Source organism: Vanrija albida (genome assembly GCF_041260175.1).
Source record: "Vanrija albida strain AlHP1 chromosome Unknown contig_1, whole genome shotgun sequence".
NCBI classification, from domain to species: domain Eukaryota; kingdom Fungi; phylum Basidiomycota; class Tremellomycetes; order Trichosporonales; family Trichosporonaceae; genus Vanrija; species Vanrija albida.
Window position 1 is genome coordinate 3,924,699 of NW_027191420.1, and position 27,343 is coordinate 3,952,041.

A 27,343-nucleotide genomic window follows, 5' to 3' on the forward strand; every position below is an offset into this window, starting at 1 on the left:
GGGGAACGGGTTTCGATGGTGGGAATGTTTGTGGATCTCGTGCTTTAGAGTTAGGCGCCGTCTGTGATGCAGGATAAGGACCGACAGGGGTCGTCCTGGGTCTGTCCGGCAGACGTTGAGACCCGAGAACATCCTTGTCGGTCACGGCCCAGATCTCCTCCACACCTGGTCGTAATCTTTAGAGTTCGAGACGAGACGAGTGGAGACCCCACCAGGCCCGTGTTTGTCCCCATCAACATCCCTCGTGCTATCTCTCGTCATGACGCGTCGGCTCGTGCCGGCGTCCACAAGGGGCCGCAGGGGTGAGATGCAACGCGCTAGCCGTTGTCAAGACAACTTGAACGACATCATCACTTTGCGCACTGCTGAGCAGTGCTGAGCAGAGCTGTTTGGTCCTGTTCCTCGCTCGCGAGGGCAAGGGGTTGAGACGCGACGCGACTTTCGACTTGTTGACATCGCCGCCGTACTGGGGACATACGCCGGAACACAGGTCCTGCGTGCTTCTGGGACGGAGTGAGCTGCTTGCCGTGCAGGCTATATAAGACGTCGACTCAACCCTCAGCAGCTCGTCCCAACTCCTCGCCATGATCCGAATCCTTACCATCTTGTTCGCTATACAGGCGCTGTTGGTCGCCGGCCGGCCACTCGCCCAGCCCCCGAGGCTCGACGTCGTGCTCGGTCACGACGACGGCGCACTGCTCAAGGTTGCTGCAGGCTCAGACGAGCTCATGTGAGTCTACGCACTGGCTCATCGCCGACTCATGCTCACCGGCCAGCGCGCCGCCATCGGCACTGCCTCTTGAAGACGCCGAGGTGCCGATTATGCAGAAGCGCCAACAATTCCCATGGACCATGCCGGGCGACATACCAATGGACATTCGTGACGCCGTCAGGGGACTATTGAACAACGTCGGGTGGCCGCCCAGTACCGCAGGATTCGAACGCTTGCTTACAGAGCTCCACGGACAGATCAACAGCCAGTACCACGATCGCGTTCAACTGGAACAGGTGTTTCGAAGGCTGAATGGCGTTCGCGCCGTCATCCGAGCCACGATCAATAGCCAGCTCCCCGCCGATGTGCTACCCGCCGATGTGAGGACCTTCGCCCAGACGATTGCCGGCCAGCTCGACGGACTCTCCACCCACGCACGACATATGATCAATGCTTTGAGGGGTTCCACTTTCCCTCCTTTGCCAGATGACGCGAACATGGGGCCGATATACCAAAACCCAATTCAACCACCACATCCTCACCAAAATCCCCCCCCTTACCAACCCCCTTCGCCTCCACCTCCTTACTCGCCGACGGCGACTGGACCAAACAATCCACAGGCCACTCCCAACAACAACAATAACAACAACCCCGACACGAACGGTAACACTAATGGCGGGGCAGCTCCGGCGGGTGGCGGAGCCCCGCCCCCACCACCACCAGGAGGCAATACCCCAGCACCAGCAGGAGGTAATACCCCCAGCACAGGGAGTCCAGCTGGTGCTCCAGCAGCAGGCGGCGCTCCCGCAGGAGGGGCAGGAGGAGCCGCTGCCTGCATCTTGTCCGGCCTCTGCGTCCCAGATGACGACGACGACGACAACTCTTGGCCGGGGGGTGGCGACGGCAGCGACAACAGCAACAACAACAACGACGACGACGGCGACAACAACAACACCGACGGTGGCAGCGAAGCAACGCAGGGTAACGACCAAGGCCAAACCCCCACCACACCGGCGGCCGAGGAGACTCCGTCCCCATCTCCCGACGAGCAGCCGGCGACCGAAGCTCCGACAGAGTCCCCTTCAGAGGAGACGGTGCCCACGTCGACTGAGGAGGCGGCAACCCCCACTGAGGCGCCGGCTTCGTCCACCGAAGAGGTGCCGACTTCTACGGAGCAGCCCTTCACCGAGGAGGTGCCGACTTCCACGGAGCAGCCCTCGACCACCGAGCAGCCCGCAGAGCAGCCCTCCTCCACCGAGCAGCCGCCACCCACCGAGCAGCCCACTTCTACGGAGCAGCCTTCTACTACCGAGCAGCCCTTCACCACCGAGCAGCCTTCTCCAGAGCCGACGGAGCCCGAGCCCACCCCAACAACAGAGTCGCAGGCCCCGCCGTCTGAGCCACCAGCACCAACGACTACCTCTGTGGAAATGTGTAACCGGGTCGGTCCCAAGGAGAAGCCTGTCTGGGTTCCTTGTGCCAGCATGGTGTTCACCCACTCCCCCGCCGAGGACCCCACGACCGCCGCCAGCGAGCAGCCTCCCCCGGAGCCCGCTCCGACACCGAACCAAGATGGCAAGCTGTGCCCCATTCCGAACCCATCCGAGAAGGGTGGGCCACCCCTCTGGATTCCTTGCCGGCCTGGTGAGGGTGAGACCCCCGCAGACACTCCAGCGGCCGCTCCCACAGAGGCCCCAGCACAAGAGGCAACATCGGCCTCACCTGAATCCGGCCTTTGCACACAAGGCGGAATGGTTCCATTCGTCGTGCGATGCCCCCTCAACGCTGCGCCGAACATTACCGCTTCCGTTGACGCCGCCGTCAAGGTATCCGCATCTGTGTCGGTGACTACTGCTCTGCCGTCGTCCGCCCAGTCGGTATCTGCCCAGCCTACCGTGTCCGCATCGGTGATAGCGACCACTTCAGGGCTGTCATCCGCTGCGTCCTCCGCGGCCCTCACGTCATCGGTCGTCTCAGTCACGGAAGCGACACCAACCCCATCCGCACCCAGCCCCGCAGCAACCACCAGCAAGCCTGCCAAGAAGAAGTGCCCGCCGCACCGGCGTCGAATCCGTGTGGCTGGGCCAGCCTTGCTCCGTTGATGAGCGGCCAAGGCTGAAGCACAAGAACCCAAAGTTGAGAAGATACGATACCCTGTCCGAAGTGTGCTTGTGAAGAATAGCGTTCGTTGTTAAGTCATTCAAGAATGCACAAGCTGCGCAACTGTAATCAGAGGTCGCTCGCACATATGCCATAATGTTCGTATTAAAGGCCCCTGCAGCCAATATACATATGGCACACAAGGACGGCTGAGGTCTGTCATTGTTAGCGGCGCAGTCAGGTCCGCGATGACCAAAGTGCACACAAAAGGAGCCGCGGTTATTCCAAGCAACGTAACGACGTGACTGTCTTCTGCATCCTATTACCTATTACAATGACGTATCGACCCAGTGGTGAAGACGCAGCAGAGGTGGGGCCACGGTTATGTAGTTTATGCAACTGCGTGCTAACTGCAAACATAACATCGACAATCGATTAGACACTAATCCAAACCTTCAACCCAGATCTCCATCAAGGGTGCCGCGGCAACCGAAGTCGACCCGGTGCCTGCACATCCTTGGGAAGCCACTTCGGCTCAGCAGCAGCCTGCAGGCAGGCCGCAGACTCCGCCTCACGGCAAAAGCATCTCGCACACCCAAGGCATGGGTCTGGCTATAATGTGAGCACCTCTGAATCGCGTTAGGCAACTCACATTGCCGTGCCGGTTTCTTCCTCCCAGACGAGCGACACATGAAGATGTGGGCGATCTCGCAACCGAGCGGGCCCAAGCCAGCCGAATCCAGGCCTGCAGCTTGCCCTCTTAGTGACATTCCTTTCGACCACAGCCGCGTGCGGCAGGCCGGCTCGAGGCAGGCCGGCTCGAGAGGGCGCGCCCCGGTGGGCCATGCCGCTTCGCGCGGCCCTGTCGATCCTTGACCGGCACCAAGGGCGTCCACTGTCTACTGCTTTTGTTGCTACGGCCACTAGAACTTCGGACTGCCCACATTGAATTGGGCCCCGAGTCCGAGTTCGAGCCGTGGATTGTCGGCACTTGAGGTGTCGGCTAGGCGTGACCCACCAATGCCTTGGAGGAAGTACGCTGAGGCCAGGGCCGCCTAATAGGTTCGGTTCGGTTCACAACTGCATCTCGAACGTACTGACTATTGTACATGCTGAAGAATTGGGTGATGATTGCCCAAGGTGGGCTGTTTGCTCGATACTAACAAGGTCGTGTTCATCCCTGTCTTGTATGCGGTGAGAGGAGCATGCTTCGATCGAAGCTACAGTGGCTTGGGGTTGATGCACTCGTAAATATCCCGAGATGTTAGCTCGATTCTGGCATCCTGTTCCACAGGGCATTAGTCTCGGTAATGGTCCGTAGTAGGGAAGTCTCCAACGCTAAGGTCTGCTCCGTTGTACTGCAATTCAGGCTAGCACGCCTTCCGCCCGCGGGTGGCGCACATCGGGCCGCCACCATCCAGGCTCCGCGGCCACTAGCAGCAAACAAACTCATAGTGTCCATAGGTTATGTATTCCCGCAAAAGTCCCATGCGGTGCGGAGGCGTCTAGAGCAAGAGGCAGTTGCCATCAACCAAAGTGTACCTTCGAGCGCAACGGGTTACGACGCAGTTGCCATCGGTGCAGGCGACAGACTTGCGGTTCACTCCGGGAATTGAGGTGCAGCTGGAGCATCAGTGCGCTGTTTACATCATTGACACTCACTCGACGCCTGGTGCTGTGGCGTTGGTGTTGCCGTAGCGACCAAAACGGCAGCCGCCACACGACTCCAACTCCTCGTTGGTATTGATGCACTCGTAGCCATGCGATGGGTCATTTGAAACGTTGCACGCGTCGTAACCAACTGGGCAGTGAGGGTTGGCTTCGAGAAGACGCTGAAGCTCGAGGGCTCGAGCCGCGGCACGCTTTCGGGGGAGTGCTGAAGCCTGAGCCTCTGGGGGGTGGGTGTAGAGGAAGTAGGTCTGCTGTGCACAGACAGTGGTCGGAGTGTCGGTGGGCGGGTAGTTGGCGCATTGGCAGTCGTAGTACGCGCTGTAGTATGTGTTGATGTTGGGGTGCAAGATCATGTACTTGTAGCTCGCACACAGAGAGGAGCATACGTGGGGCTCGACACTCAGTTGCTTAGCTGAGCCGGCGTCGCGAGGGTCCAATGTCTGCGTGTCCGCGCAAGATACCGACGTGAAGGTGGTCTTGGTGAAGTATCCCTGGTAGTCGTTGGTGTTGGTTGTTCCGCACAAAGACGGATCCGAGGCCGTGTCGTAGCCAGGCCACTGCCAGTAGAAGTTGCATGCGCACCGCTGCTCCATGGGGTTCCAGAATGAGAACCTGTAACCCGCGGTCTGGCTCGGTAGTCCGGGACCGCTAAGAGTCACACAGGCAGCCTATTTGTGAGTTTTTGTTGCGTTTCACTTCATGCTTACTTTACACGCTTCGATACCACCTGGGAAGGGAATAGGGCTTTGGACGACGTAGTATGTGCCATACACGCTGCACCCAACGTAGGCCGAGTTTGGGGGGAATGAGGCCATCACCTCCGTCGCTGCAAAGAGCGACGCTGTAATGGCGAAGACGGCGGGGTAAAGCATCCTGATGAGATGGAGTTAGGTGAGAACGCAGTGGATGAACGTGGACACACGGCAGACATGTGTAGACTTTATACCTTGCCTCGTGAGGATGCCACCCCGGCAAAGGCACACCGTCGGCAGGGTCCAGTTGGCTTTGGTGGCACGCTGGGAGGTGACAACTGGAGATGAGCTGCGCTAGGCCTCTTCCTGACAGCACAGAGGGTGCGACTTGCCCTCGCAGGCAGTGCTCCACACCCACGATCCACTGAACAGACCGTTGTTGTCTTTCACGTCAGTGTGGCGGTCGGCCTGGCGATCCCAAACCGTCTTAGCTCCGCCTTGGGACGGCACAACCGAATAGAGGCGAGATCTCGACCCTCTTCTCCACTTGGCCTGTGCCTCACAGCCTCAGAGTCCATCGCTACCACTGGCTGCGATCGCGTCTGAGTGGTGGGGTGTGCCCTGCTTTGCTGCGCCTTCCGCTGCTCTGTGGATGCGTAGATCAGGGTCAGGCCCCCAGGACCGACATGCTGCATCGTCTGGCCGTAAACTTGCTTTGGGTGGAGAGCTGCCCCTGAAATCATGCTCGGAGCACCTTTCGCGCGGTTAACTAGATAAGCTGGATTTGGACCCTACCAGCCGGTCCTGCAAGTTCACAGCCGCTTGCAAGTAGCCGCTGACGGAAGGTTGTGGTAGTGAATTGATGCCTCACGGCACGAGGCGTTCTCGGCCCTGCGTATGGGCGTGAACGGAGCCGCGGGCCGGCTGCATCGCCGCAGTTGTGGGTGATGTCCGTCTCTTGCACTATGCTGAAGGAGGAAAGGCAGACTGTGATGCTTCGTGACTTTCGCCGGTCGATGTTTCTCACTGACGCAGGTTGACGTCGGATCACGTGAATGACGCCAAGAGACCACGCTAGTCACCCAGTCAATCGAGATCTTTGACGCCAGCTCGCCAACCAGAACGTTACTCTGTACAGCGCTTGTTGAGGCACGGTTGGAGGGCTGGGGCTGGGCCTTGGGCGAGCCGGCAGCACATCCGCCTGCGCGCCGCGTGCGGAAGTGCGTCTCCCTCGTAACAGCCGGCTCACAGTCTGTCCTCTCCATCGTCTTCAGCCGTCCGCTGATGTCCCCGGTGTGCGTCTCTTTCTCATCTGGGGTCGGCAGACGCATCGACGCGGGGCCTGTGGGAACAACTCCATACCTGCTAAACCGACTCCGCGGTCCCAGGTCCAACGAGGCCAGATGACCTCGGCGTTATCCACCTCGACTGAGGGCAAGGAGATGCTCACTCCGTGGCTACTACGAGACATGGTCGAGCGGCCAGTGCTATTACTGGTGGCATGTCTACTCCGAGACAAGGCCGAGCGGCTAGCCCAATGACGGCGCGGATGAAGAAGACGGAGGCAAACACTTGGCAGTCAGGATGTGTGACGTGACCCTCATTGGCGGGCTGTCGCCGAACAGTCACAAAGGGCCGAGTTGACGTCGTGCAACCACCTTCTAGTGCAAAGCAAGTACCGGGTTGGAAGGATAGGCCTGGGCTTAGGAAGTTAGCCCAGCCCCACGTCGGCGTAGCCCCGCAGGGATGTTTGCTTGCCTACACCCATCCAACCTCGGCCCTCGGTTGTAACACCGAATCTTTGGCGGTTCTGTTGGGGCTGTCTGTCGTCGGTTGACGGTCTGGATATAGAGGCACGTGGATGTCCCTATTCCAAGCATCCAAGCTGCCCAGCCTCCATGCACTTGCAGTCGGACCTCGGCCCAGGCGCACTCCGAGCGAGGACTGATGACAGGACAACGACCTATCGGCTTGGGTTTCACTGTTTGGCTGGCGGCACGCGTGCCGCACTTCCCGAAATACTCGGACCTTGCTTACATGCTCCACACAGCATTCATCTCCATTCAATCTCCCCCACCCGAATCGTCCGAAATGACTGTGCCGGATGTTGCAACCAGTTGTGCGATTGCTCTGGATCCCGATACACCGATGGGGACTCCCTTCCTTATGGCGATAAAGCTTTCACAATCAGCGTGCATCCCGGGTTGCGCTTGAACAACTGCTCGTGCCCTCCAACTCGGCGCCATCCAGACCAGGATGCCATCACCACCTGCGCGAGTATCCTCTTCGTCGTCAATCTCAACACTGGTTGAGGGGACACCGGCCGCGACCTCCACCTCCAAGAGACCTCGGCGGCGTGCCCACCCAACGGGGGTGCCCCGCTTGTCCATGAGAATAGGAGGAAACCCCACCGTGGCTTGCCAGAGGTGCTATCATCGAAAGAAGAAGGTGCGTTGCTTTGGCAGGATGACTGCTAACAGCCCAGTGCGACCATGCGCGACCAGTATGCGGCGCATGCCAGAAGGCAGAGGTCGAGTGTGTGTACGACATCCCTGTCACCGACTCAAGCCACCCATCGTGAGTGGTGTTCTGGTCGAGTCGACTGACGCCCGAGCTTTGTTGCCAACCTCCTCACCGCCAATGCTAGCCAGCGTGAGACGATAGAGACGCAGTCAGATGAGATCAAGGCGCAGTGCGACCGTATTGCTACCTTGGAGGCGCGCCTTCGCGAGCTTGAGGTGGGGTCATCGGCATCTCGCTCAGCAACACCTCCACCATCCAGCGCAGCAACTTTTGCTGAACGAACGGTGCGCAAGATACTCACCAGCGAGATGGAAACCGGGTTCTCCTTTGCCGACGCCATTGGTCTCCAGCTGGGTGTGACAGGATGCGACTCCAAGGCGGCGGAGGGGGACGCGCCATTGCCGAGCAGGATCACGGCCTACCCACCAAAGGAGCTCGCGGAGCAGTTTGTCAACCTGTTCTTCGACTACACCATCGCGTTTTACCCGATCCATGATCGACAGGAGATTCAGGATGAGTGAGTAGTGTCCGGTGCTCCTCACTGACGCTTCCAGCATCGATGCTCTCTACTCTGGCGACGAGCCCCCGAGCCCAGAGACCATCCCCGCCCCCGACTATCGTGTCTATCGACTCTTCCTGATGCTGGCTGGCGGGTGCACCCTGTTCGAATCTCGTCATGGCCGGGGGTACACGGATACGTCTGAATCGCTCTGCAAGTATGCGATGGAGCACTTCCCTGCCGTCTTTCGCGGCGACGACTTTGTGAGAGCTGGCCCAATGTTGCTTGCTGACCTTCAGCAATGCCTCACCGGCCTGACCACCTTCGTCAACTACTCGGTGGTCCACTTCGGCAGGGTCTCGCAGTATATCGCTGCCGGGGTAGCCTCGCGTTTTGCCCTGGAGATCGGGCTGCACAACGACGGAGGGGGAGCGGACACCTCACCCGAGCAGCAACAACGCCGCCGTCGACTCTTCTGGTCCGTATACAACCTCGACAGGTTGGTCGCAGCTGCACTGAATCAGCGATACGTCATTCCCGACGATGTCATCACGACGCCTCTGCCTACCGACATCCATATCACAGCTCCCCTCCTGGGCTACCTCTCCCCGGTCGACTACTTTGCGATCGTGGTGAGAGGCCGTCAAGTGGCGGGTTTCGTTGCCGAGGCGGTGTACCTTGCGCCCCAAGGTGATGCCAGAGAGACGCAACAGAGGATCCATGCGCTCGCCGATGATTGGTATGCCTCCATCCCACGCGACGAGGCTGGCGGAGTGCTGCCATTCTTTGAGCTGTGCTACCACGCCCTTCAAGTCAACATCTACCGCCCGTCACCGCTGGCGCCAGCGACCGAGGCATCGCGGATGCCCATCCTCCGCCGCCATGCCTATACCGGATTCGGGCTTCAGACGACCTTGACGGCAAAGGGATCCGACGCAGCGAACACCCTCCAGTTCCTTTCCATGATCAACCTGGCTGCCACGCTGATCTACACCATCCTCGAGGCGGACGGTGACCCACGAAACTTGGACAGCGCCGTCTGGCGACAGGACGCGCTCGCCCAGACTGCGGAGGTCGAGGAGCTCGTGGCGAGGTACTGCGAACACACACCCGGCGGGATTCGCTTCAGAGCCGCCTTCAGTGGTTGTGCCAACCAGGTTCGGGCGAAAATGGCCGCTGCAGAGTCGGCGGAAGGCACTGCAGGGGCAGCCCATCCTCCCCCTCATGGCAGTAGTTCCCTCGTCGATGCCAGCAGCGGGTGCAGCGATCCACTCTGCTGTGCCATGTCGAAGGCCAATGGTACGGGGCCATGTGAAGGGTGTGGACGCGCACAAACCCGCGCATTCACAGCCCCGACATTTGATGCTCCCCTGCACTCCTATTTCCAACACCCACCCGTAGTGAACCCACCACAGGATCAATCGACGACACTGCCGAGGGAGTTGTGGGAATCCTGGGCGGCGCCGTCGCTGCTTGGCGAGCAGAACCTCGAACTGGCGGTAGCTGGCATTGGGATGGACGAGTTGTTTGCCAATGTCGGCTTGGACCTGTACGCGCCGACGGTGGATGTCTCCGCACCGTAGTCCGTACATACCCCACTCCAGCATGTCGGCCCCACGGGCTATCGCTTGCCCTCGTGCGCATGGCGGCTCTTGGCGACTCTTGGCTCGGGGTATGTGAAGCGAAGGTAGTCTTGTCGGAGACCTTCCCGACGCCTTGTATCTATGTGCATGTAGTTTGTCGCCTATGGTGATCAAGGTGAAGATAAGGTCAGCTGTTCAAAGCCCGGCCATTTCCCGATTGCCAGATCCTCCGCGGCCGTAGTCTGGTGACTGGACCGCGCCCTTGCGGCTAGGGCGCCGCTTCGGTGGCACACCGATGCAGCCGACACGCCGACACGGGGCCTGCCGCAGGGCTGACCACGTCGGTTGCTCGTAGTTGGTGTTTGGGGCAGGTTCCGTCAAGCTCAGGGAGGCCAAGCCGCCCAGGAATGTCGGTGCCCCCACCGCCTTTTGCGGGGCCATGGTTGTCGTTCACCCATAACCGATATCAGTCGACGATGCTGCGACCACGATGGCTTTGCTATATCTAACTGATGCTGAACTGACTCCATTCACCCCTCATACGCCCGAGGACGATCCTCAAACGAAGTCCAACGTACCAGGGTCGCTTATCCGCCATGGCCGCCGACTCCAAGCACCTCGCCCTCGACGACAAGATGGGCGACTCTACCGAAGAAGTTGTGCGCGCCCCGTCGCCCCCCATCCCTGTCAAGTATACTCGGTGGCAGAAGTTCGTATCGACGGTCTGGGACCCCGACTACTATCTCAAGTCTGAAGCCGAGCGCCGGCTCGTGCGCAAGCTCGACACCTACATGCTCTCGGCCCTTTGCTTCGGCTGGCTCATGAAGGTGGGTGCACGGGGGCGCTCTGGGGCTGACACTGGCAGTACATTGACCAAACGAACTTGACCAATGCCTACGTGGTAAGTGATTTGAAGACCCATATGAGTCCTACTGACATCGCAGTCGGGAATGAAGGAGGACCTCAAGATGTACGGCAACGAGTACACTCGCCTGTTGACCATCTACAACGCCGTGTACTGCGTCCTTCAAATCCCATCCAACCTTGTCGTCATGAAAGTTCGTCCCTCTTGGTGGCTGGCCGGCTGTGAAATCGGCTGGACTGCCTTCACCTTTGCCCAGGCGGCCGCGACGTCGACGAACCAAGTCTACGTTTTCCGATTCTTCGTCGCCTTCTTCGAAGCCGGCTTCCAGCCTGTCTGCTACTTCCTCCTGGGATCGTGGTACCTCAAGTCGGAGCTTGGCAAGCGCATGGCCATCTGGTATTGTTTCATGCCTCTTGGACAGGGTGAGTGGGGATGTTATCGCCAGCAGCGCGGGAGCTGACCGCGCAGCCATGAGTGGTTATCTGCAGACGGCCGTCTTCAAGGGCCTCAACGGCGCCCACGGCATGCAGGGATGGAGGTGGCTTTACATTGTCTGCGGTGGCATGACCATTCCTGCCGTCATTCTCGTCTTCTTCCTTGTGCCCGAGTTCCCGACCAACGCCAAGGCATGGTACCTCACCGAGGAGGAGATGGTCATTGCTCGCGAACGTTCGGCCCGCAATGGCACCAAGCCCATTCTCAACGACCTCAAGTGGAGCCAGTTCACGGCCATGTTCAAGCACTGGCGCATCTACTTCATTCCCCTGGGCTACATCTTCTACGGCTTCAGCGTCCAAAGCTACAACTACTTTGGAATCTACCTCAAAGCCGAAAACTTCTCCGTCTCGATGCGCAACATCATCCCGTCTTGCTCATGGGTTGCGTCAATTCCGGTCCAGCTTCTGATCGGCTACCTATCCGACCGTCTCGGCACTCGCTTCTGGGTCATTGTCATCATTCTGTCGTTCCAACTCGTCCCCAACGCCATTCTCACAGCTTGGCCGCCGTCTGTGGGGCTCAAGATCTTTGCGTTCTTTGCAAACCCGCTGTTCTTCGCCACGTCGCTGTACTACACCTGGCTAAACGAGATCTGCGGAGCCAGTGCCGAAGAGCGTGGTGTTGTCGTCGGTATGACCAACACTGCGTTCTACGCGTTCAACACCTGGCTCCCGAATCTCGTGTTCCTCCAAACCGACCAGCCGAGCTTCCGCAAAGGATACCCCACTCTCCTTGGCAGTCTGATCTGCGCGCTCGCCACGGTCGTCTGTATCCACTTCCTTTACAAGCGCCAGCAGCGACAGGAGGCTGCCGAGGTTGGATCGGACATTGAGAGGGCCCCGGAGCAGGAGAAGTCGTAGTATAGGGTCGCGAAGGTGGTGGGAACGGGGTTGTACTAGAACAAAGGATGAATTCAAATTGGAACGTGGCTTTTCTAATACCCCCACGTGTTACACGCGTGAAGATTTGTAATGGTGGATACAAACTCATTCGCAGATCTGCCAGCCGCCTCACCGGCCAACAGGAGCATGCCTGGACGTCCATATCGCGCTTTCCCATGCGGCAACTCGGCCGCAGCGCCGCAGCTACCCTGACACCACAGTAAGCGCGGCGCACCTCTGTGTGTACGAATCGCTTGTCGCTTCGCTCGCTGACCGGTGACCCTTAGTTGTGGCTCCGGTCATATTGCGGGGTACCTGTGTTGCCCCAACGTTTCGGCCACCCTGCCGCCTGAACTCACATCTCACACTCTCCTCCATCGCATCTGTCCTCGCCCATGGTTGTCACTGATGCGTCCTCCGACAGCGTCGGTGGAGAAGGTGGTACAGGACCTATCCGCCGGCGCAATGGGCCGAGTGGAGTGCCTCGCGTCTCGATGCGGTCCAGCGACAACACCGACGTCGCGTGTCAGCGGTGCCATCACCGGAAGAAGAAGGTAGGGCGTTATCTGTGCGGTATCGCCCCCTCCTGGGTAGACGCTGACTTGCCCAGTGTGACCGCACCAGACCCAGCTGTGGACCTTGTGAGAGGGCAAAGGCATCATGCGTGTACAACATCGCAGTGTCGTACGACCAGCATCCCGAGTGAGTAAAGTGCTGTGTGCCGGGTAGCTAACATCGCAAGGTTCGTCACCAATCTCTTATCGGAGAACTCGAGCCACCTCGAGCATATCGGATCCCTCCGCGATCAGATCACGTCTCAGCATGAGCGGATCGAATGGCTCGAGTCCAGGTTGAGCGCTGTGCTCAGCAACGGCACTGGAGACCCTTCGACTTCCGCGGACGGCGGTGAGGCGTCGGTACACGAGCTTCAGGGCAGGCCGAACCAGACGAGCGCGTTTACAGTGTCGGTACCACCACCAATTGCAACCGATAATCCATCGCCTGCCGAGAGAATTGTTCGACAGATCATCACGGCTAACTCAGCCATCAACCTGCATACCAACATCCTCCAGCAGCTGGGCACCGTAGGGGCAGAGGATACCGACCTCGGCGAGCACGAGTCGCAATCCCCGTCGTCGACCGCCTGGCCCCCGCAGCAGTTGGCCGAAAGACTTGTGAAGCTCTACTTTGACTACACCATCTGCTTCTACCCTATCCATGAGAGATCGGAAGTGCTTCAAGAGTGAGTACGTCCCGTGGGGTTCGCTGACAACCAGTCTCAAGGACATCTATGCCGAGACTGCCCCGGATGTGCCCACACCATCGTCGTTCAAGTCTCCCGACTACCGCGTGTACAGACTCGCCATGATGCTCGCAGCCGGATGCACGCTGCATGAGACTCAGCGCCGAGTTCCACGCACGGATGCTTCTGCCTCGCTGTGCAGATACGCCTTTGAACACTTTCCCGCCGTGTTCCGGGGCGACGACTTGGTGAGTGAGACCTGCTCCGCGCTCTGACAGCCGCAGCAATGCCTCATTGGCATTATGACGTTTGGCAACTACTGCATCTTGGACTTTGGCCGCACCTCCCCCGACCACGTTGCCCGTGTTGTCGTGCAGTTTGCCGTGGAACTCGGACTGCACAAGGACCCGGACCCCAGCTTGCCACTGGAAGAGCGCGATAGACGCCGACGGATCTTCTACGCGATCTACAACCTCGACCGTGTCGTGGCTCTGACATTGACCAAGCCGCTCCTCATCCCTGACGAGATCATCACGACCGAACTGCCGACCGTCCTGCACGCCACGACCCCGCTGTTCGGATACCTCGACGCGACGACCTACTTCCACCAGACCATGCGGATGCGCAAGATCTCGGGTATCATCCTCACCCAGGTGTACCTCTCGCCGCCGCCAGATGTGGGGGAGGACCGAGAACAGGTCCTTGCCACCATTCACAACATGATCGACGACTGGTACAGCGCCATCCCGCGAGACTCCAAGGGAGAATGCTACGCGTGGTTTGAGCTGTTCTACAACATCCTCATGACCAACTTGTATCGGCCCTCGTCGTTGTTCCACAACACGCACCCGTTGCGAATGACGGCGTTGCGTCGGACAGCCTACCGCGCGATTCAGCTTTTCAAGGTGCTGCAGTCCGACCGTGGTCTCGCCGAGAACCTGGTGCACCTGTCGTCAATCGTCACAGCCGCTGTGACACTGATTTACACGCTGTTGGAAGCCGAGGGAGACCCGCGCAATCTGGCACTGAACGCCTGGAAGCGAGAAGCGTTGTCCCAAGTCCTCGAGACAGAACAGTTGCTTGCAGGGTTCTGTGCCAACTGGGTGGGAGTGCAGCGCTTCTACGACGCATATCACACGCTCGCCAACGAGGTCCGCACCAAGGTTGGCGCCCAGCCCGAGCCTGACGCGATGCACTGGACTGCCAGCACTGCGGCCAGCACGCTGTCTCTGCTCCCAAGCAGCATGAGCCTCACACCGCAGGTTCAAGTGGGCATGCTACCATCAGGAGGCGCAGCCGCGTCCGGCCCGTCGCCGCAGCTGTCGGACCAGGGGTTGTGGGATGCGTGGACTGGGCCGGCGCTGTTGTCCGATGCCGAGCTGCAGATGGCCCTACCGGGACTTGGGATGGACGCGTTGTTGGCTAGCGTTGGGCTGGATTTCGGGCTCGAGTAGTCTATGCATGAGGTATTGCAATGTCACGAATGAGAGGTAATCGTGTTCAAGGTGGGTTGTGTGTTCTGCTCCGCAGCCTGAAGGTGGACGCACAAATGCCCCACCCTGCACACGTCCCCCCGCCCCTGGCGCGTGCGGGAACTTGCCGCATCCTCCTACAGCCCTGTTCTCTTCCATACGTATTGCATACACTAACTATCATGCTCAATGCTCAAACGATACAACTTCCGCTCGTATCGCGTCTGGTTCCGCGCAGAACCCGCAAAACTTAAGCGAGGGCAGGGACATCGATACCGGCCTCGACGTCCTGGAAGCGCTTGACAACCTCGCGCATTCCATTGAGGAGGAAAACACCGTCGCGGCCAGCGATGCCAAAGGCAACAGTGGATCCAAAGTCCTTGCGAAGACGGCCGATGAGGTCGGGGCGCCACTCGAGACCGCCGAATCCGACGTACAGGCCGTTGGCGGCAGCAGCGCGGCAGATCTTGGAGAGGGCGTCGTAGATGAGGGGGTTGGAGAACTCGCCGCCGATGCCCATGTCGTCGGAGAGGTCGTGGACACCGACAAAGATGGCGTCAAGACCGTGCACAGCGGCAATCTCCTCGACATTGGAGAGACCCTCGACGGTCTCAATCATGGGCGCGATGATGCTGGTGAGGTTCTGCGCCTCCTGGGCCTGCTTGAAGTCGGGAATCTGGAACTGGAGCTGGGGAGAGAATGCAAGAGGACGCTCGCCGAGAGGACGGTGCTTGCCGAAGCGGACCATCTCCTTGGCCATGTCGGCGGTACCGACGCGAGGAACAATGATGCCCTGCGCGCCGTTGTCGAGCAGCCGGGAGATCCAGTCGTTCTGGAGCGAGGGGACGATGCAGATGGGTGCGATACTGGGCCAGTTAGCAGCGTCTCTACAACAACCGCAGCCCACTTACCCGCGGTTCAACGCGGCAAGGCAGATGTCGGACGCCGTCTCGATGCCAGTCTTGTGGTGCTCGAGGTTGAGCACTGTGGCGTGGTAGCCGGCAAGCTTGGCGAGGTTGAGGACCTCGGGCGACGACACCATCTGGATGTAGTAGCACGGCGAGAAGTTGCCAGCCTGCATGCGGTCCTTGAGAGGGTTGCGCGAGAGAACGGGCAGGACCTTGTCGAGGGCGAGGAGGGGGTCGGCGACCTTGGCCTTGCCGTTGGTGGCGGGCTGCTCAGTGATGGCGGTGGGAGACATTGTGCAAAGTCGTTGGCGTTTCGCAGGCTTGTCGATGGGGACGAGGTGGATGTTGTACGATGACCAGTGATGGAACATGGCTCATATATATGCCCTGCCGGGAGGTTGTCGTTATTATCATTGCTCAGCGTAGATGTTGTCGGCTGGTGGTCGTTCAAAGTGGAGGCGTCGGCGACCAGTGCGACGCGACGAGATGCGGACAGTGTCCACTGTCGGCGGGGTGTCCGAGGGGTCGACCTGCATTGGTTGCACCTGTCGGTGGGTGGGCCGCCGCCCACGTGAACAGGCACCCTGGCCCGCCGGACCCTTCACCGACAGCCTGTACGTCTGTGGGGCAGCGGCAGGGGAGATGGGCGGGTATGCATGGGCCGGTTGACCCACCACTGCCAGGCTTGTCGGAGGTGGTTCCCCATGGGCTGTTGTTGGAGGTATTCCCCATGGGCTGTCATGGTCTCCTGCCAACCAGTCTGGGGTACTAGGCTGCTCATGGACCGACTCTCTGCCACTCTCAAGGCGCTTCCCATCCAGTTGCAACCCAAGTGTCTGCTCAGTTTGAATGCATTTCACCCCGTACAACAGTGTATGTTCTCCAGATGCTCCACTACTGCGCCTTGCCCTCAGAAACGGCGAGAATGTCGGGGTACAAGTCAAACCTCCGCTGGGTGAGAAGGGGGATACCGGCGCGAGTGTCGGCGATGTGCTGAGGGTCTAGCGAATGTCAGCACAGGTTGACTGGTGCGTCATTCAACATACCAAAGGTGGCATACACAATCTTCTCCTCGGTCTCGGCAGTCGCAATGACCTTGCCCATCGGCGAGACGGCCATCGAGTGGCCATAGATGACATACTTGGCGGCCTCGTCCCGCGCACACGAGCAGGTGGCAATGTAGATCTGGTTGTCAAGGGCGCGTCCGCGCTGCAGGAGCTCCCAGTGGAGGGGGCCAGTGTGGGTGTTGAAGGCAGCAGGGTAGAAGACGGCGGTGCATCCCTTGCGCGACGCGAGGATGGCAATCTCAGCGAAGCGGAGGTCGTAGCAGCTGGTGGGTTAGCCAAGCCGGCGGACGCTCACTCACATAGCAAGACCGAAGCGGCCGAACGGCGTGTCAAAGGTCGTGAGGTGGTCGCCGGGAGCAAAGGTGTCGCTCTCCTTGTAGGTCATCTTGGGGAGGCAAAGGTCGAAGAGGTGCGTCTTGCGGTACTTGGCGATGAGCTCACCCTCGGGCGAGTAGACGGTCGCAGTGTTGTACAGCCTGTCGGTGCCCTGCTCGGGAACACTGCCTCCGATGATCCAGACCTTGGACTCGATGGCAGCGTCGGCAAGGGCGCGAATGGTCTCCGACTTGGGCGACCACTCGGAGGGCGCCTGTCCCGGTTCGGGAACTGGCTCGGCGTTGGCGAGCAGTTCGTCGTGAAGCTGGAGGTCAGCAAGGCAGTAGGTGGCGGGCGGCACACTCACAGTGGAACCGTTCCACATCTCGGGAAGAACGATCAAGTGCACGGGCTCGCTCTTGTCGTTTCCCTCCTTGACGGCCTGCACTACGAGCTCGCGCATCCGTTTGATCTGGTCCTGCTTGCCACCCTCCTTTCCAGCTTGGATCTGGATAAGGGCGACATTGACCTTGGGGCCCTTTGTGGGGTCGATCGTGGTGGCGGCGATGGTCATTGTGTGTGGGAGCGGTGATGGGGCGCGATAGGAATGATAGTCGGTGTGGGGATGATAGAGCACAGCGACAATCCGCTTGAGATATAGTGCAGTTGCGAGGTTGAGTTGCGCTTCACATTGCCGACAAGGATGAGTCCGACGCGGCAACTGGGCCGACGCGTAAAGCGAGAGATGCTGCACAAGACGATGGATGGTGTCAGGAGGGCGGTGGGGGGCCGATGAGGGTAGAGTTTGGCGAGGGGACCGAACGGGGGACGGTTGTCGCGGCCATCTCCGACCTACAAGTGCAGCGGCAACTCCGAGGCTAGTCTCTCTCTCTCGCAAGCATAGTCATCCTTGTCCTCTCTTCCCCACTTGACCACGATGTGGTACCTCCCTCCCCACTCTCCTCATGTCCGCAGGGGGATTATGGAAGACACAGCTTAGCCGGCCCCCGGTGCGGGGCCGACTGGACCAGAGGGGCCGATACTGGCGGCACAACGGCCGCCAGCTCCCTGACGGGCGTGTTGCCGCTGCCTGCGGAGATCGCTCCGCGACAGACAGTTGGTGTCAACAACCACTGTTCCATCGGCAACTTGGCCATCACCGACAACGATATAACTAGGACTTGCAGGCCACCATGATCACCTCACAACAGCCTTGCCTACAACGATGTCTCCCACTGCAGTTACCGAGTCCAACGGCACCAACGGTGTCGCGAAGAAGGATGCCCTTGCGCAACTCGACAAGGTTGCCCCCTTGATCAAGCGCAACACGGTCAAGGACGTCATGGTCGCTGGAGGCTTCGCCCCCCTCTACTACTTCCACCTGTGCCACTCGCCAGAGGTGATCAACCTCGCCAAGCTGGCTGGATACCCCGGCATCGTTCTCAACCTCGAGCACCACTTCACCGGCATCGAGACGGCTGCCCAGCTGTGCTTCACCGCCCTCAACTTTGGCCTCTCGCCTGTGTGCATTGTGCCGTCGCTGCAGTCGGACTGGATCTCGCGCCTCCTCGACAATGGTGCCCAGGGCATCATCGTCCCTCGCGTCGGAACAGCCGAGCAGGCCCAGCTCATGGTCCGGTACAGCAAGCACCGTCCGCTGGTAAGTTCCACATCAGTGTCACGGCCCTGACTGTGTCTAGGGAGAGCGCCCCCTCGCATTCGGTCCCCAGCTCCAGTTCCAGATCCCGGACTTCATCCAAGCGCAGGAGGCCCAGAACCTCACGACGATGACAGCGCCGATGATCGAGACGGTCGAGGGTCTCGAGAATGTCGAGCAGATTGCCGCTGTTAAGGGTCTTGATGCCCTCTTTGTCGGCGTCCACGACCTCACTGATGAGTGAGCTTGCTCCAGCAGGGCCCCGCTGACCCCGCAGCATGGGCATTGGCGGCCAGTACACCGCCCCATCAGTCTACGAAGCGCTTTCTCGGATCTGCCGGGCTGCCAAGGCGAACAGGCTGTACGTCGGCTTCGGCGGCCTCGAATGGCACCCGCAGGTCATCGACAGCCTGCGCAAGGACTTTGGCTCGACCGTTGGGTTCGGCATCGCGGGTAGGGACTCGTCGTTCCTCCTCAACGGCATGAAGGAGGTCGTGGCAAAGTTCAAGAAGGTCGAGGACGGCACGTTCAAGGCTTAGAATCGAACTGGGCAGTTGTACAGAGGAGATACAGAGGAGATACAGATGCATGATGCTATGGCAGAGGGTGATAGGTTCCATCGGGGAAGAGGTTTAGGCCGACACTGGCGAACAAGGCATCCAGCCCCATCCCCTGCACCGAGGCCATTTGCGCCACCTGTTCGTCGGTGACGAGGTCGGGCACGGTCCACGAGTCCCACAGCGCTTGGTCAGAGAACTGCGGTGATGGTCCAGCGAATGTGCCACTGCCAGATGCCGAGGTCGACTCGCTGGCCTGGATAGCGAGGATGTGCGGCGCAGCCGCCGCCATGGCTGAAGTGCTGGGCACGCCAGCTGAGGCCACTTGCGGTGTAACCCATAGATCCTGTTCAAACGTGTCTGCAGAGCCAACCTTGGCGCGCACTCCTTCGGCAAGCAGATGGAATGCCTCGGCAAAGCGTGTTACGCCAGGCCAGAATGCACAGAACCCGCCAATGAGCTGTTCGCAGAAGTCGACCTGGTCTCTCGCGTCTCGTCGCCAAGAGCTGAGCTGCAGGTTTCGGTCGTCACCTTCAGCCTCGAGGAGCGTGTAGATGAGAGTCGTCGAGACAGTTACAATGTTGCTGAAATGAACCCAGTTCTCCATCAACTCGTTGTCCTGCTGCAACTTTCTGTACAGCTTCACCGACTTCCAAGCGGAGCGCCGCAATCCAGACATGCGCATGGGATGCGTCGAGTTGAACAGAGGTGAAGGACGGTATAATGATGTGAGGAGGATGTTGTGGTAAAGCTCGAAGAGCACCGCAGTTCCGCCTTCCTCGTTCATGGGGGCTGCTCGGAACCACTTGTCGAGGTGGTTGTGAAGGTTGGACAGAACCTGCTCTGCCTCGGTTGGGTCTTTGGTCGGGAACAGATAAACTTGCTCGAGGATTCGCCCGCACAGGCGCCGATAGGCAACGCCGTGGTAGAAGAACGAGGTGGGATCGACGTGTCGGTGGATGGGTGAGATCGCGTCAACTTTGTTCGGGAGCTGGACGGTGATAATGTCGTCGGGAATAGCAAGGGGCTTGGAGTTGGTGACGGCGACAACACGGTCGAGGTTGTAGATGCTGTAGAAGAGTCGGCGTCGCTCGTCCTGCTTATCTACTGGAAGCGAGGGGTCTTCCTTGTGAAAACCAAGCTCCATTGCGAACCTCGCGACAACGCCGATGACGTGGTGGGGAGACATCCGACCAAAGTCGAGGAGGCAGTAGTTGGCATAAAGGCCCATACCCGCGATGCAAGTCTGGGGTGTGAGTGTTATTATTCTGCTGTGAACTCACCTCAGCGTCACCTCTAAACACGGCGGGGAAGTGACGATAGGCCTGATGGCACAACGAAGACGGTGTTTCTGAACGCGGGCATGCGCGCTGTGTCTCCGCGATGGTGACACCTCCCGCAAGGATGATGAGCAGTCGAAATACTCGAAAGTCCGGCGGAGAAAATATGTCCACTGTAGGGACATCGGGTGCTGCAACAGCGTAAAGATCTTCCAGGCTGCGCAGTTCAGTGCGAGATCTCACAGTAGACTCACTCAGCCAGCACTTCAGATCTCCGGGCGAGGGGGTAGAATGCGAGTGTCCAATCGAGGTACAGATTCACCAGCTTGCGTGCGAGAGGCTTTGGTGGCCATGGTGCTTCCGGGGCAGCGGTAGGATCCGACTCCCCAGACTCATCCGTGTCATATGGCGCACCGAGTTGCTCCCCAATTGTCTGGCGCAGCGTCAAGCCCTTCTCGGTGGTCAGGATCTGTTGAATGATACGCTCGGCAAGTGTCGCTTGGCCATGAGCGTCCTTCATGACATCGTGGTCCACCGTCGTTGTTGAGAGGCCGGCCGCCGTGTCCATCGGCTCATCGAGGTGCACGACATTGCTCGGAAGTGCATGGAGCAGCAATGTCTCGGCGGCGGCTGCCGTGTCCGTAACAGCAGTCACATGCTCGAGCTCTTTGACGCGGGATTCGAGCCATGCCAGCTGGCCTCGGAGCGTGCTCAGCTGCTCTTTTTGGGCAGCGTTCTCAGAGAGCAGGTTGGCGACGAAGCTGTTGGTCATCAGCGGTGCCCGGGAAGACGATTGACAAGTGGATCGGGCAGCGAAGGTCGTCCTAGGCAGCCCATTGACCCCTCGAGCCATCGCGACGCCAATCGCAATGCAACTGTGGGGGAACCTGTTGCAGCTGTGTTGGCAATGGTGCCCCACGATTGCACCTGGCCGCCTTATCCCTGCCTCGAGAGCCGGCTGGCCGCGCGTCCTACTCACCCCGGGTGCGACCTATCCGAAATGGGGATGTCATAGATGCAATCGGCCTTGACTCGAGAGCAGGGGCCACATGTTGGCCGTTCGCGATCGCACTGAGGCGTTCAGCACGAGCGCGGGGGCGTGACCGACCTTCTTCTTTCTGTGATGGCAGCGTTGGCAGGCGATGGCTCCACCGTCGACTGTGCGCGTGCTCAGACGCGGGACTCCGCTTGGCGGTCGACGCCTCGTCGGCCCAGTGGGAGCCGACCGCTCTGACGATGTCTCTGAAAACATGCAGTGTGTTTACTGAGTGAATGTGCAACGTGAGATTGGGAGATGAGGCGGCGGTCGTGATGCCGACAGAGGAGCGGGCCGACTGTGTGGTTTGGCGGCCATACGCGATCGCCCCAAGGGTCGTTGCCGAACATTGAACCTGCCTGTCCTATCTCGATCCCGCCTTTCGGATCCTGGCGCGGCTGGCCGAACGCCGATGCACGCAACCTCTCTTACTCAATGCACTCCTGTTATCGAAGAGGCTACAGCAGAGGTCAACACTATTGCCAATGGGACGAGCCCATGATTCCAGCCCCCTGCCTTTGCAGACCACAATCTAGCGCCATCCAAGTAGCCCGACCAGGGGGCTCACGGGCTCATGACCAGACTGTTAACATCACACCTGCAGTCCACTTACACCGCGGCGCGACGTCACCACTACGCCGTGGAAGCTTGCCCACACGTACAACCATTCATAGTTCTCCCTCATTCAACCTGCTTGCTATGAACACCTTTTCCTTCTGAACTACTCCGAGCACATCCGCACACCCGATCCACTCCACCTAGTGCTTGGCATCCACCCCTGGCTGCTCAACGTCCCCGTCGCCGTGCCCCTCCTCTTGGGACCTCTTCTTCTCCTGGCGGGCGTAGAGAACCCGCACCGCGCAGACGAGGATCATGCAGGACACAAGACAGGCGAGGAGGGTAGGGAAGCCCTTGCGGAAGCTGGGGGCATCCGTCTGGAGGAAGACGACGTTGGGGAGCCAGGCGTTGACCGCGAAGAAGGCCGTGTTGGTCAAGCCGAGGACGACGCCGCGCTCCTGGGCATTGGCATGGCAGATCTCGCTGATCCACGTGTAGATGATCGAGGTGGTGAAGAAGATGACGTTCATGAAGAAGGCGCTGATCTTGAGGTCGGTGCTCTTGGGCCAGATGGCCAGAATGACGGCCGGGATCATTTGGAGCGAGAGAACCGACATGATGACCTCGAAGCGAGAGCCCGTCTTGTCGGAAATGTAACCGATGAACATCTGGAATGGGACAGAGGCGATCCAGGACGACGAGGGGAGGATGTTGCGCATCTCAACGGAGAAGCCGGCCGCTTTGAGGAAGATACCCTGGGGGTCAGCAATGTCGTTAGGATGAGACTTACAAAGTACTGGTACGCCTGGACGCAGAAGCCGTAGAAGATGTACATGAACGGGATAAGCCAGAAGCGCCAGCCCTTGGCCATGTCGACAAATGCGCTCCACGAGACCACGTTGTGCACATCCTCGGTTCCGTTGTTGGCACAGCGCCTCTTGGCCATCTCCTTCTCTTCCTCGGTAATGTACCACGACTTGGTGGTGTTGGGGAAGTCGGGGACCAGGAAAAAGACACACACGACGGCCGGGAGAGTCATGCCACCGCACACAACGTACAGCCAACGCCATCCAGCGACGCCGTGACTGCCGTTGAGGCCCTTGTAGATGGCAGCCTGCATGTATCCCGAGAAGGCTGTGGGTGTCAGGTGGATGCGGAAGTGAAATGGTGGCTGTACTAACCGTTGCCGAGAGGCGCAGCCGAGAACCAAATAGCCATGCGCTTGCCGAGCTCCTTTTTGGTGTACCACGAGCCCTGCAGGTGTGAGATGAGGCGGATGGGTGTCGACTCACAAGCAAGAAGTAGGAGACGGGCTGGAAAGCCGCCTCAAAGAACGCGACCAAGAAGCGGAAGACGTACATCTGAGGGACAGTCTGGGCGGCCGCCTGGGCAAAGGTGAAGATGGTCCAGCCGAGCTCACAGCCGGCGAGCCACCACGACGGCCGGACCTTCATGACGATCATGTTGGAGGGGACTTGCAGCACACAGTAGACGGCATTGTAGATGGTCAACATGCGAGTGTATTCGTTGGCGTGGATGTTGAGGTCCTCCTTGAGGCCAGACTGTTGATGTCAGCAAGCATATACGATATGGGCGAGTTGCACTACTAACCACGTAGGCGTTGGACAAGTTGGTCTGGTCAATGAGCTGCTCGGTTAGCAATGTCGAGGCCTAAGGACGTGCCTTCATGAGCCAGCCGAAGCAGAGGGCGGTGAGCATGTAGCAGTCGAGCTTGCGGACAAGGCGACGCTCGGCCTCCGACTTGAGGTAGTAGTCACTATGACGCGTCAGCCCAGTCCCCAAGCTGGTGCTACTCACGGATCCCAGACAGCCGAGACAAACTTCTGCCATTTGGTGTACTGGATGGGCGCGGCGGGGTTGTTGACGACCTCGAGGACATCCTGCTGGGTCATGGAGCGCTTTTCGTCATCGGCAGGCGGAGTGGTCGATCCAGAGTTCAAGTTGGTAGCCATGCTGACGACGAGGCGATAGGGGGGCAGTGGGGCCGATGGGGTCTCGTTGCGAGGAGGGGCTTGGGACAACATGTCGCCCCGAGCCGTGGATAAGATATATCAACAAGAGATCATCGCTGTTGGTTTGTGACGAGGTTGGCGTATGCACACAGCCGGGGCCCGGGACACCAAGATAGCAAGCATCGGCCGTTGCGCCGCTGCATCAAATCCTGCGGTGAAGTCGATGTGGTCGCGAATGAACAGGATGTCGCGACCAACAGAAGAAAAGTGGTCCTGTCCTGAAGGGATCCAGATCTTGGCAGGTGGCGCTCTTAACGCCGCCTCTGCTGTTGCGCCTGGTCGCCGCGAAGGTGGAAGGTCAAGATCTGTGGGGTCTCCGTGTCGGCCAAAGTGCCGACATCTGCCGCATGTCCAGCGCACGAATGCGGCCCGATAGGACTCGGGTAAAGCTTTGCTTCTTCCTGTTGCATTGTCGACACGCCGACCCCACTGTCGCGGCTGGGTTGTTGCTCCGTGGGGCCCAAGACACTCACGATGGCCGGACGCTTGGACCAAGGATGCCGACTGGGGTTGCTGCAAGTTTGTCGGCCGTGCCGGCGCCCGCGGCACTTGGTCCGACGTTAGAATACCGATAAAGAGACACCGAACGCGCTGTGGAAGGCAGCAAGCGAACCGCACGTTCAACTCCCTCCCCCACAACTCAATACCATGGTGACTGTTCCCCTCAACGACAACATCGACGCTTGGCGCTCGGCCTCGGCCATCGAGGAGTGGTGGGCGACGCCGTCCCAACGCGGCATCACTCGGCCTTACTCTGCCGCCGAGGTGGCTCAACTTCGGGATATCTTCCCAGAGGGAGAGGGCGCCAGTGCAATGGGCCTGCTGCTCCGTGAGACCTTGACCAGGCATGCCAGGGATCAGACCGTCAACCTCACCATCAGCGCTGGTGACGGCGTCACCGCACAAGTTCTTGCTGAGTCGGGTCTGGGTAAGTGCCCGGCTGTTGTTCATGTACTGACACCAATTCAGATGTCATCTATGCCTCGGGCGGCGTGTCGGCCATGTCGGACGTCACAACCAAGGACCCTTCCACCGACTTGTCCGACTACACCTACGACACTGTTCCGAGCAAGGTCGCAACGCTGTACCGCTCGCAGCTTGTCCACGCTCGCATGGCCCAGCTCAGCGGCAAGCCGTACCGCATCGTCCCCATCATCGCCGACGCCGACTCGGGCTTTGGCTTCCAGTCATCGGTCATGAAGGTTGTCAAGCTGTTCGTCCAGGCTGGTGTCGCTGGCTTCCACATCGACGACCTTTTGTCCGGCTGCAAGCGCTACGACGGCAAGGACGGTGTCGGCTATGTCATCGTTCCCGTGTCCGAGGCCGTTCGTCGCCATATTGCCGCCAAGCTCCAGCTCGACATCATGGGGGCGGAGGTCGTCAGCATCCACCGCACCGACGCTGAGACGGCCACACACATCACGTCTACCGTCGACCCTCGCGATCGTCCCTTCATCCTCGGCGCGTCCATTGCCCAACCTCACGACGCAGCATCAGCGCCCGACTACAAGACCTGGATCCAGGCTGCTGACCTCAGGACTCTCGACGAGGCGTTTGCCGCCTCCCACCCAGCCCTGTTTGACGAGTTCACTGCGCAGACCAAGGGCAAGAACACCTCCGAGGCCCTCCTCGTCGCTGCCAAGCTCGCTCCCGACTTTTACTGGTCAGCCGACGCCGCTCGCACCGTCCAAGGCTGGTTCCCCTTCCGTGGTGGTGTCGAAGCAGCCATCGCTCGCGCCATTGTCTGCGCGCCGTACACCGACGCGTCGTGGGCCTGCCAGACCAAGCCGTACAACCCTCCTGCCGTCGAGGCATTTGCAAAGCGCGTCCACGCTGCTGTCCCGGGGCGCTGGCTCGCCTACAACTGGACCGTCCTCCCAGCCGAGTTTGCCAAGAGCAAGGAGGTCGCGGAAGCCCCGGAGAAGCTGGCAAAGCTTGGATACGTGTACCAGTGGATGCCGGTCGGTGGCATGACCGCCGTGGGCATTGGCGCGAAGTCGTCAGCACAGGCCATCAAGGAGGGCGGCGTGTCCGGCTTCCTCCAGAATGCTGAGAGGGTCCAGGGCAAGCAGAGGGACCTGCTCTACTGGCTTCTCGACTTGGCCAAGCTGTCCGACCAGGCTCAAGAGATCATTGGGACCGGGTTGTAGGTGGTGCATAGGTGTCAGATGTATTGCAGTCAAAGAGCAGCTGGTCTCGTCCTGGTGTCCCTGCCGGTGGGTCAGGAAGGCACGGATTCATCCTTTTACTGGCAGTCCTACTGAATGACGAGCACCTTGTCGTCGATTGGGAGGTAGGTGCGCTCAGGCGGGGCGCCGTTGATCTCGCCAAAGGGGATCATGGCGCTGCACACCCAGTTGTCCGGCGTTTTGAGGAAGTCCTTGAGAGCGGGGCCGGTGACGGGAGACAGCTGAGGGAAGTGCTGCAGGTTGGCGCCCATACCGGCGCACTCGAGAGCCGTCCACACGATGTAGTGGAGGATGCCCGCAGCGTTGCCGACCCAGGCAGGGAACGCCTTGTCGAGGTTGGGCATCGCCTTGACCATGCCGTCGACGACGTTCTGGTCGTCGAAGAAGACGTATGTGCCGTAGCCCCCAAGGTACGCGGCCTCAAACTTGATCCGCGCCTTTCGGGCGTGCTCCTCTGGGCGTCAGAGTCGTATCTTCAAACAGGGACTCACCACTCTGAAGCGTCGTCTTGTGCGCAGTCCAGATCGCCTCCCACATGTCCTTGTTCTTCTGACCAAGGATCAGAAGCCCTCGGGTGCTCTGGTTGTTGAACGGGGTAGGGCTGTTGTTGACCGACTCTTTGAGGATAGTGATGAGCTCGTCGTCCGTCAAGGTCGATGTGCCCTTGATCGAATAGTACGAGTGTCGCTCCTAGCCCGTCAGTGTTTGTGGTCGTTCAATCCTCCTCACCTTGGCGATCTCGAGGACGGTCTTCCAGGTCGGAGCGGATGACATGGTGGTGGTGGTGTTGGGTGAGGAGACTGTGGGTATCGGCTGAGGCTTTAAGTCTATCTTGCAGCTGCGGACAGGATGCTGATGTGTTGATGCAGATGCCGAAAGGAGCAAAAGGATGCTAGTGTAGTCCGGGATCCGGCCTTGGATGTGCCGTCGAGGTCGACGTGACGTCACTACGCGTCGTTCACTTATGCCATTCTTCCCACGCAGCTGCCTCCGACGATCAACCT

At 59.7% G+C, this 27,343-nt stretch overlaps 12 protein-coding genes across 12 annotated transcripts; 6 read left to right on the forward strand and 6 right to left on the reverse strand.

Moving 5' to 3' along the window:
• Positions 1 to 584: 584 nt before the first annotated feature.
• On the forward strand, positions 585 to 2,814 carry Q8F55_001610 (uncharacterized protein; the record flags this gene model as incomplete). The annotated part of the gene is made up of 3 exons (XM_069350226.1): positions 585 to 730; positions 777 to 1,092; positions 1,693 to 2,814. 3 exons carry the CDS (start codon positions 585 to 587, stop codon positions 2,812 to 2,814), a joined length of 1,584 nt encoding a protein of 527 aa, XP_069213770.1.
• A 1,656-nt stretch (positions 2,815 to 4,470) lies between these two features.
• Positions 4,471 to 5,355, reverse strand: Q8F55_001611 (uncharacterized protein; the record flags this gene model as incomplete). Its single annotated transcript, XM_069350227.1, has 2 exons — positions 4,471 to 5,151; positions 5,191 to 5,355. The coding sequence occupies 2 exons, from the start codon at positions 5,353 to 5,355 to the stop codon at positions 4,471 to 4,473; spliced, it is 846 nt and encodes a 281-aa protein (XP_069213771.1).
• Positions 5,356 to 8,006: 2,651 nt separating this feature from the next.
• On the forward strand, positions 8,007 to 9,780 carry Q8F55_001612 (uncharacterized protein; the record flags this gene model as incomplete). The annotated part of the gene is made up of 3 exons (XM_069350228.1): positions 8,007 to 8,215; positions 8,253 to 8,460; positions 8,497 to 9,780. 3 exons carry the CDS (start codon positions 8,007 to 8,009, stop codon positions 9,778 to 9,780), a joined length of 1,701 nt encoding a protein of 566 aa, XP_069213772.1.
• A 596-nt stretch (positions 9,781 to 10,376) lies between these two features.
• Positions 10,377 to 12,003, forward strand: Q8F55_001613 (uncharacterized protein; the record flags this gene model as incomplete). Its single annotated transcript, XM_069350229.1, has 4 exons — positions 10,377 to 10,607; positions 10,646 to 10,681; positions 10,725 to 11,067; positions 11,114 to 12,003. The coding sequence occupies 4 exons, from the start codon at positions 10,377 to 10,379 to the stop codon at positions 12,001 to 12,003; spliced, it is 1,500 nt and encodes a 499-aa protein (XP_069213773.1).
• A 515-nt stretch (positions 12,004 to 12,518) lies between these two features.
• On the forward strand, positions 12,519 to 14,721 carry Q8F55_001614 (uncharacterized protein; the record flags this gene model as incomplete). Its single annotated transcript, XM_069350230.1, has 5 exons — positions 12,519 to 12,578; positions 12,635 to 12,726; positions 12,767 to 13,267; positions 13,302 to 13,515; positions 13,552 to 14,721. The coding sequence occupies 5 exons, from the start codon at positions 12,519 to 12,521 to the stop codon at positions 14,719 to 14,721; spliced, it is 2,037 nt and encodes a 678-aa protein (XP_069213774.1).
• Positions 14,722 to 14,989: 268 nt separating this feature from the next.
• On the reverse strand, positions 14,990 to 15,940 carry Q8F55_001615 (uncharacterized protein; the record flags this gene model as incomplete). The annotated part of the gene is made up of 2 exons (XM_069350231.1): positions 14,990 to 15,605; positions 15,651 to 15,940. The coding sequence occupies 2 exons, from the start codon at positions 15,938 to 15,940 to the stop codon at positions 14,990 to 14,992; spliced, it is 906 nt and encodes a 301-aa protein (XP_069213775.1).
• A 601-nt stretch (positions 15,941 to 16,541) lies between these two features.
• On the reverse strand, positions 16,542 to 17,603 carry NIT3_1 (Omega-amidase nit3; the record flags this gene model as incomplete). Its single annotated transcript, XM_069350232.1, has 3 exons — positions 16,542 to 16,648; positions 16,694 to 16,977; positions 17,014 to 17,603. The coding sequence occupies 3 exons, from the start codon at positions 17,601 to 17,603 to the stop codon at positions 16,542 to 16,544; spliced, it is 981 nt and encodes a 326-aa protein (XP_069213776.1).
• Positions 17,604 to 18,254: 651 nt separating this feature from the next.
• On the forward strand, positions 18,255 to 19,225 carry Q8F55_001617 (uncharacterized protein; the record flags this gene model as incomplete). The annotated part of the gene is made up of 3 exons (XM_069350233.1): positions 18,255 to 18,689; positions 18,730 to 18,926; positions 18,964 to 19,225. 3 exons carry the CDS (start codon positions 18,255 to 18,257, stop codon positions 19,223 to 19,225), a joined length of 894 nt encoding a protein of 297 aa, XP_069213777.1.
• Positions 19,226 to 19,280: 55 nt separating this feature from the next.
• On the reverse strand, positions 19,281 to 21,295 carry Q8F55_001618 (uncharacterized protein; the record flags this gene model as incomplete). The annotated part of the gene is made up of 3 exons (XM_069350234.1): positions 19,281 to 20,489; positions 20,527 to 20,740; positions 20,778 to 21,295. The coding sequence occupies 3 exons, from the start codon at positions 21,293 to 21,295 to the stop codon at positions 19,281 to 19,283; spliced, it is 1,941 nt and encodes a 646-aa protein (XP_069213778.1).
• A 1,022-nt stretch (positions 21,296 to 22,317) lies between these two features.
• On the reverse strand, positions 22,318 to 24,090 carry Q8F55_001619 (uncharacterized protein; the record flags this gene model as incomplete). The annotated part of the gene is made up of 7 exons (XM_069350235.1): positions 22,318 to 22,872; positions 22,908 to 23,251; positions 23,299 to 23,371; positions 23,410 to 23,679; positions 23,732 to 23,764; positions 23,858 to 23,894; positions 23,936 to 24,090. 7 exons carry the CDS (start codon positions 24,088 to 24,090, stop codon positions 22,318 to 22,320), a joined length of 1,467 nt encoding a protein of 488 aa, XP_069213779.1.
• A 708-nt stretch (positions 24,091 to 24,798) lies between these two features.
• ICL1_1 (isocitrate lyase 1) lies at positions 24,799 to 26,300 on the forward strand (the record flags this gene model as incomplete). Its single annotated transcript, XM_069350236.1, has 2 exons — positions 24,799 to 25,078; positions 25,120 to 26,300. 2 exons carry the CDS (start codon positions 24,799 to 24,801, stop codon positions 26,298 to 26,300), a joined length of 1,461 nt encoding a protein of 486 aa, XP_069213780.1.
• A 107-nt stretch (positions 26,301 to 26,407) lies between these two features.
• Positions 26,408 to 27,113, reverse strand: Q8F55_001621 (uncharacterized protein; the record flags this gene model as incomplete). Its single annotated transcript, XM_069350237.1, has 3 exons — positions 26,408 to 26,793; positions 26,831 to 27,029; positions 27,069 to 27,113. The coding sequence occupies 3 exons, from the start codon at positions 27,111 to 27,113 to the stop codon at positions 26,408 to 26,410; spliced, it is 630 nt and encodes a 209-aa protein (XP_069213781.1).
• Between the last annotated feature and the right edge of the window lie 230 nt (positions 27,114 to 27,343).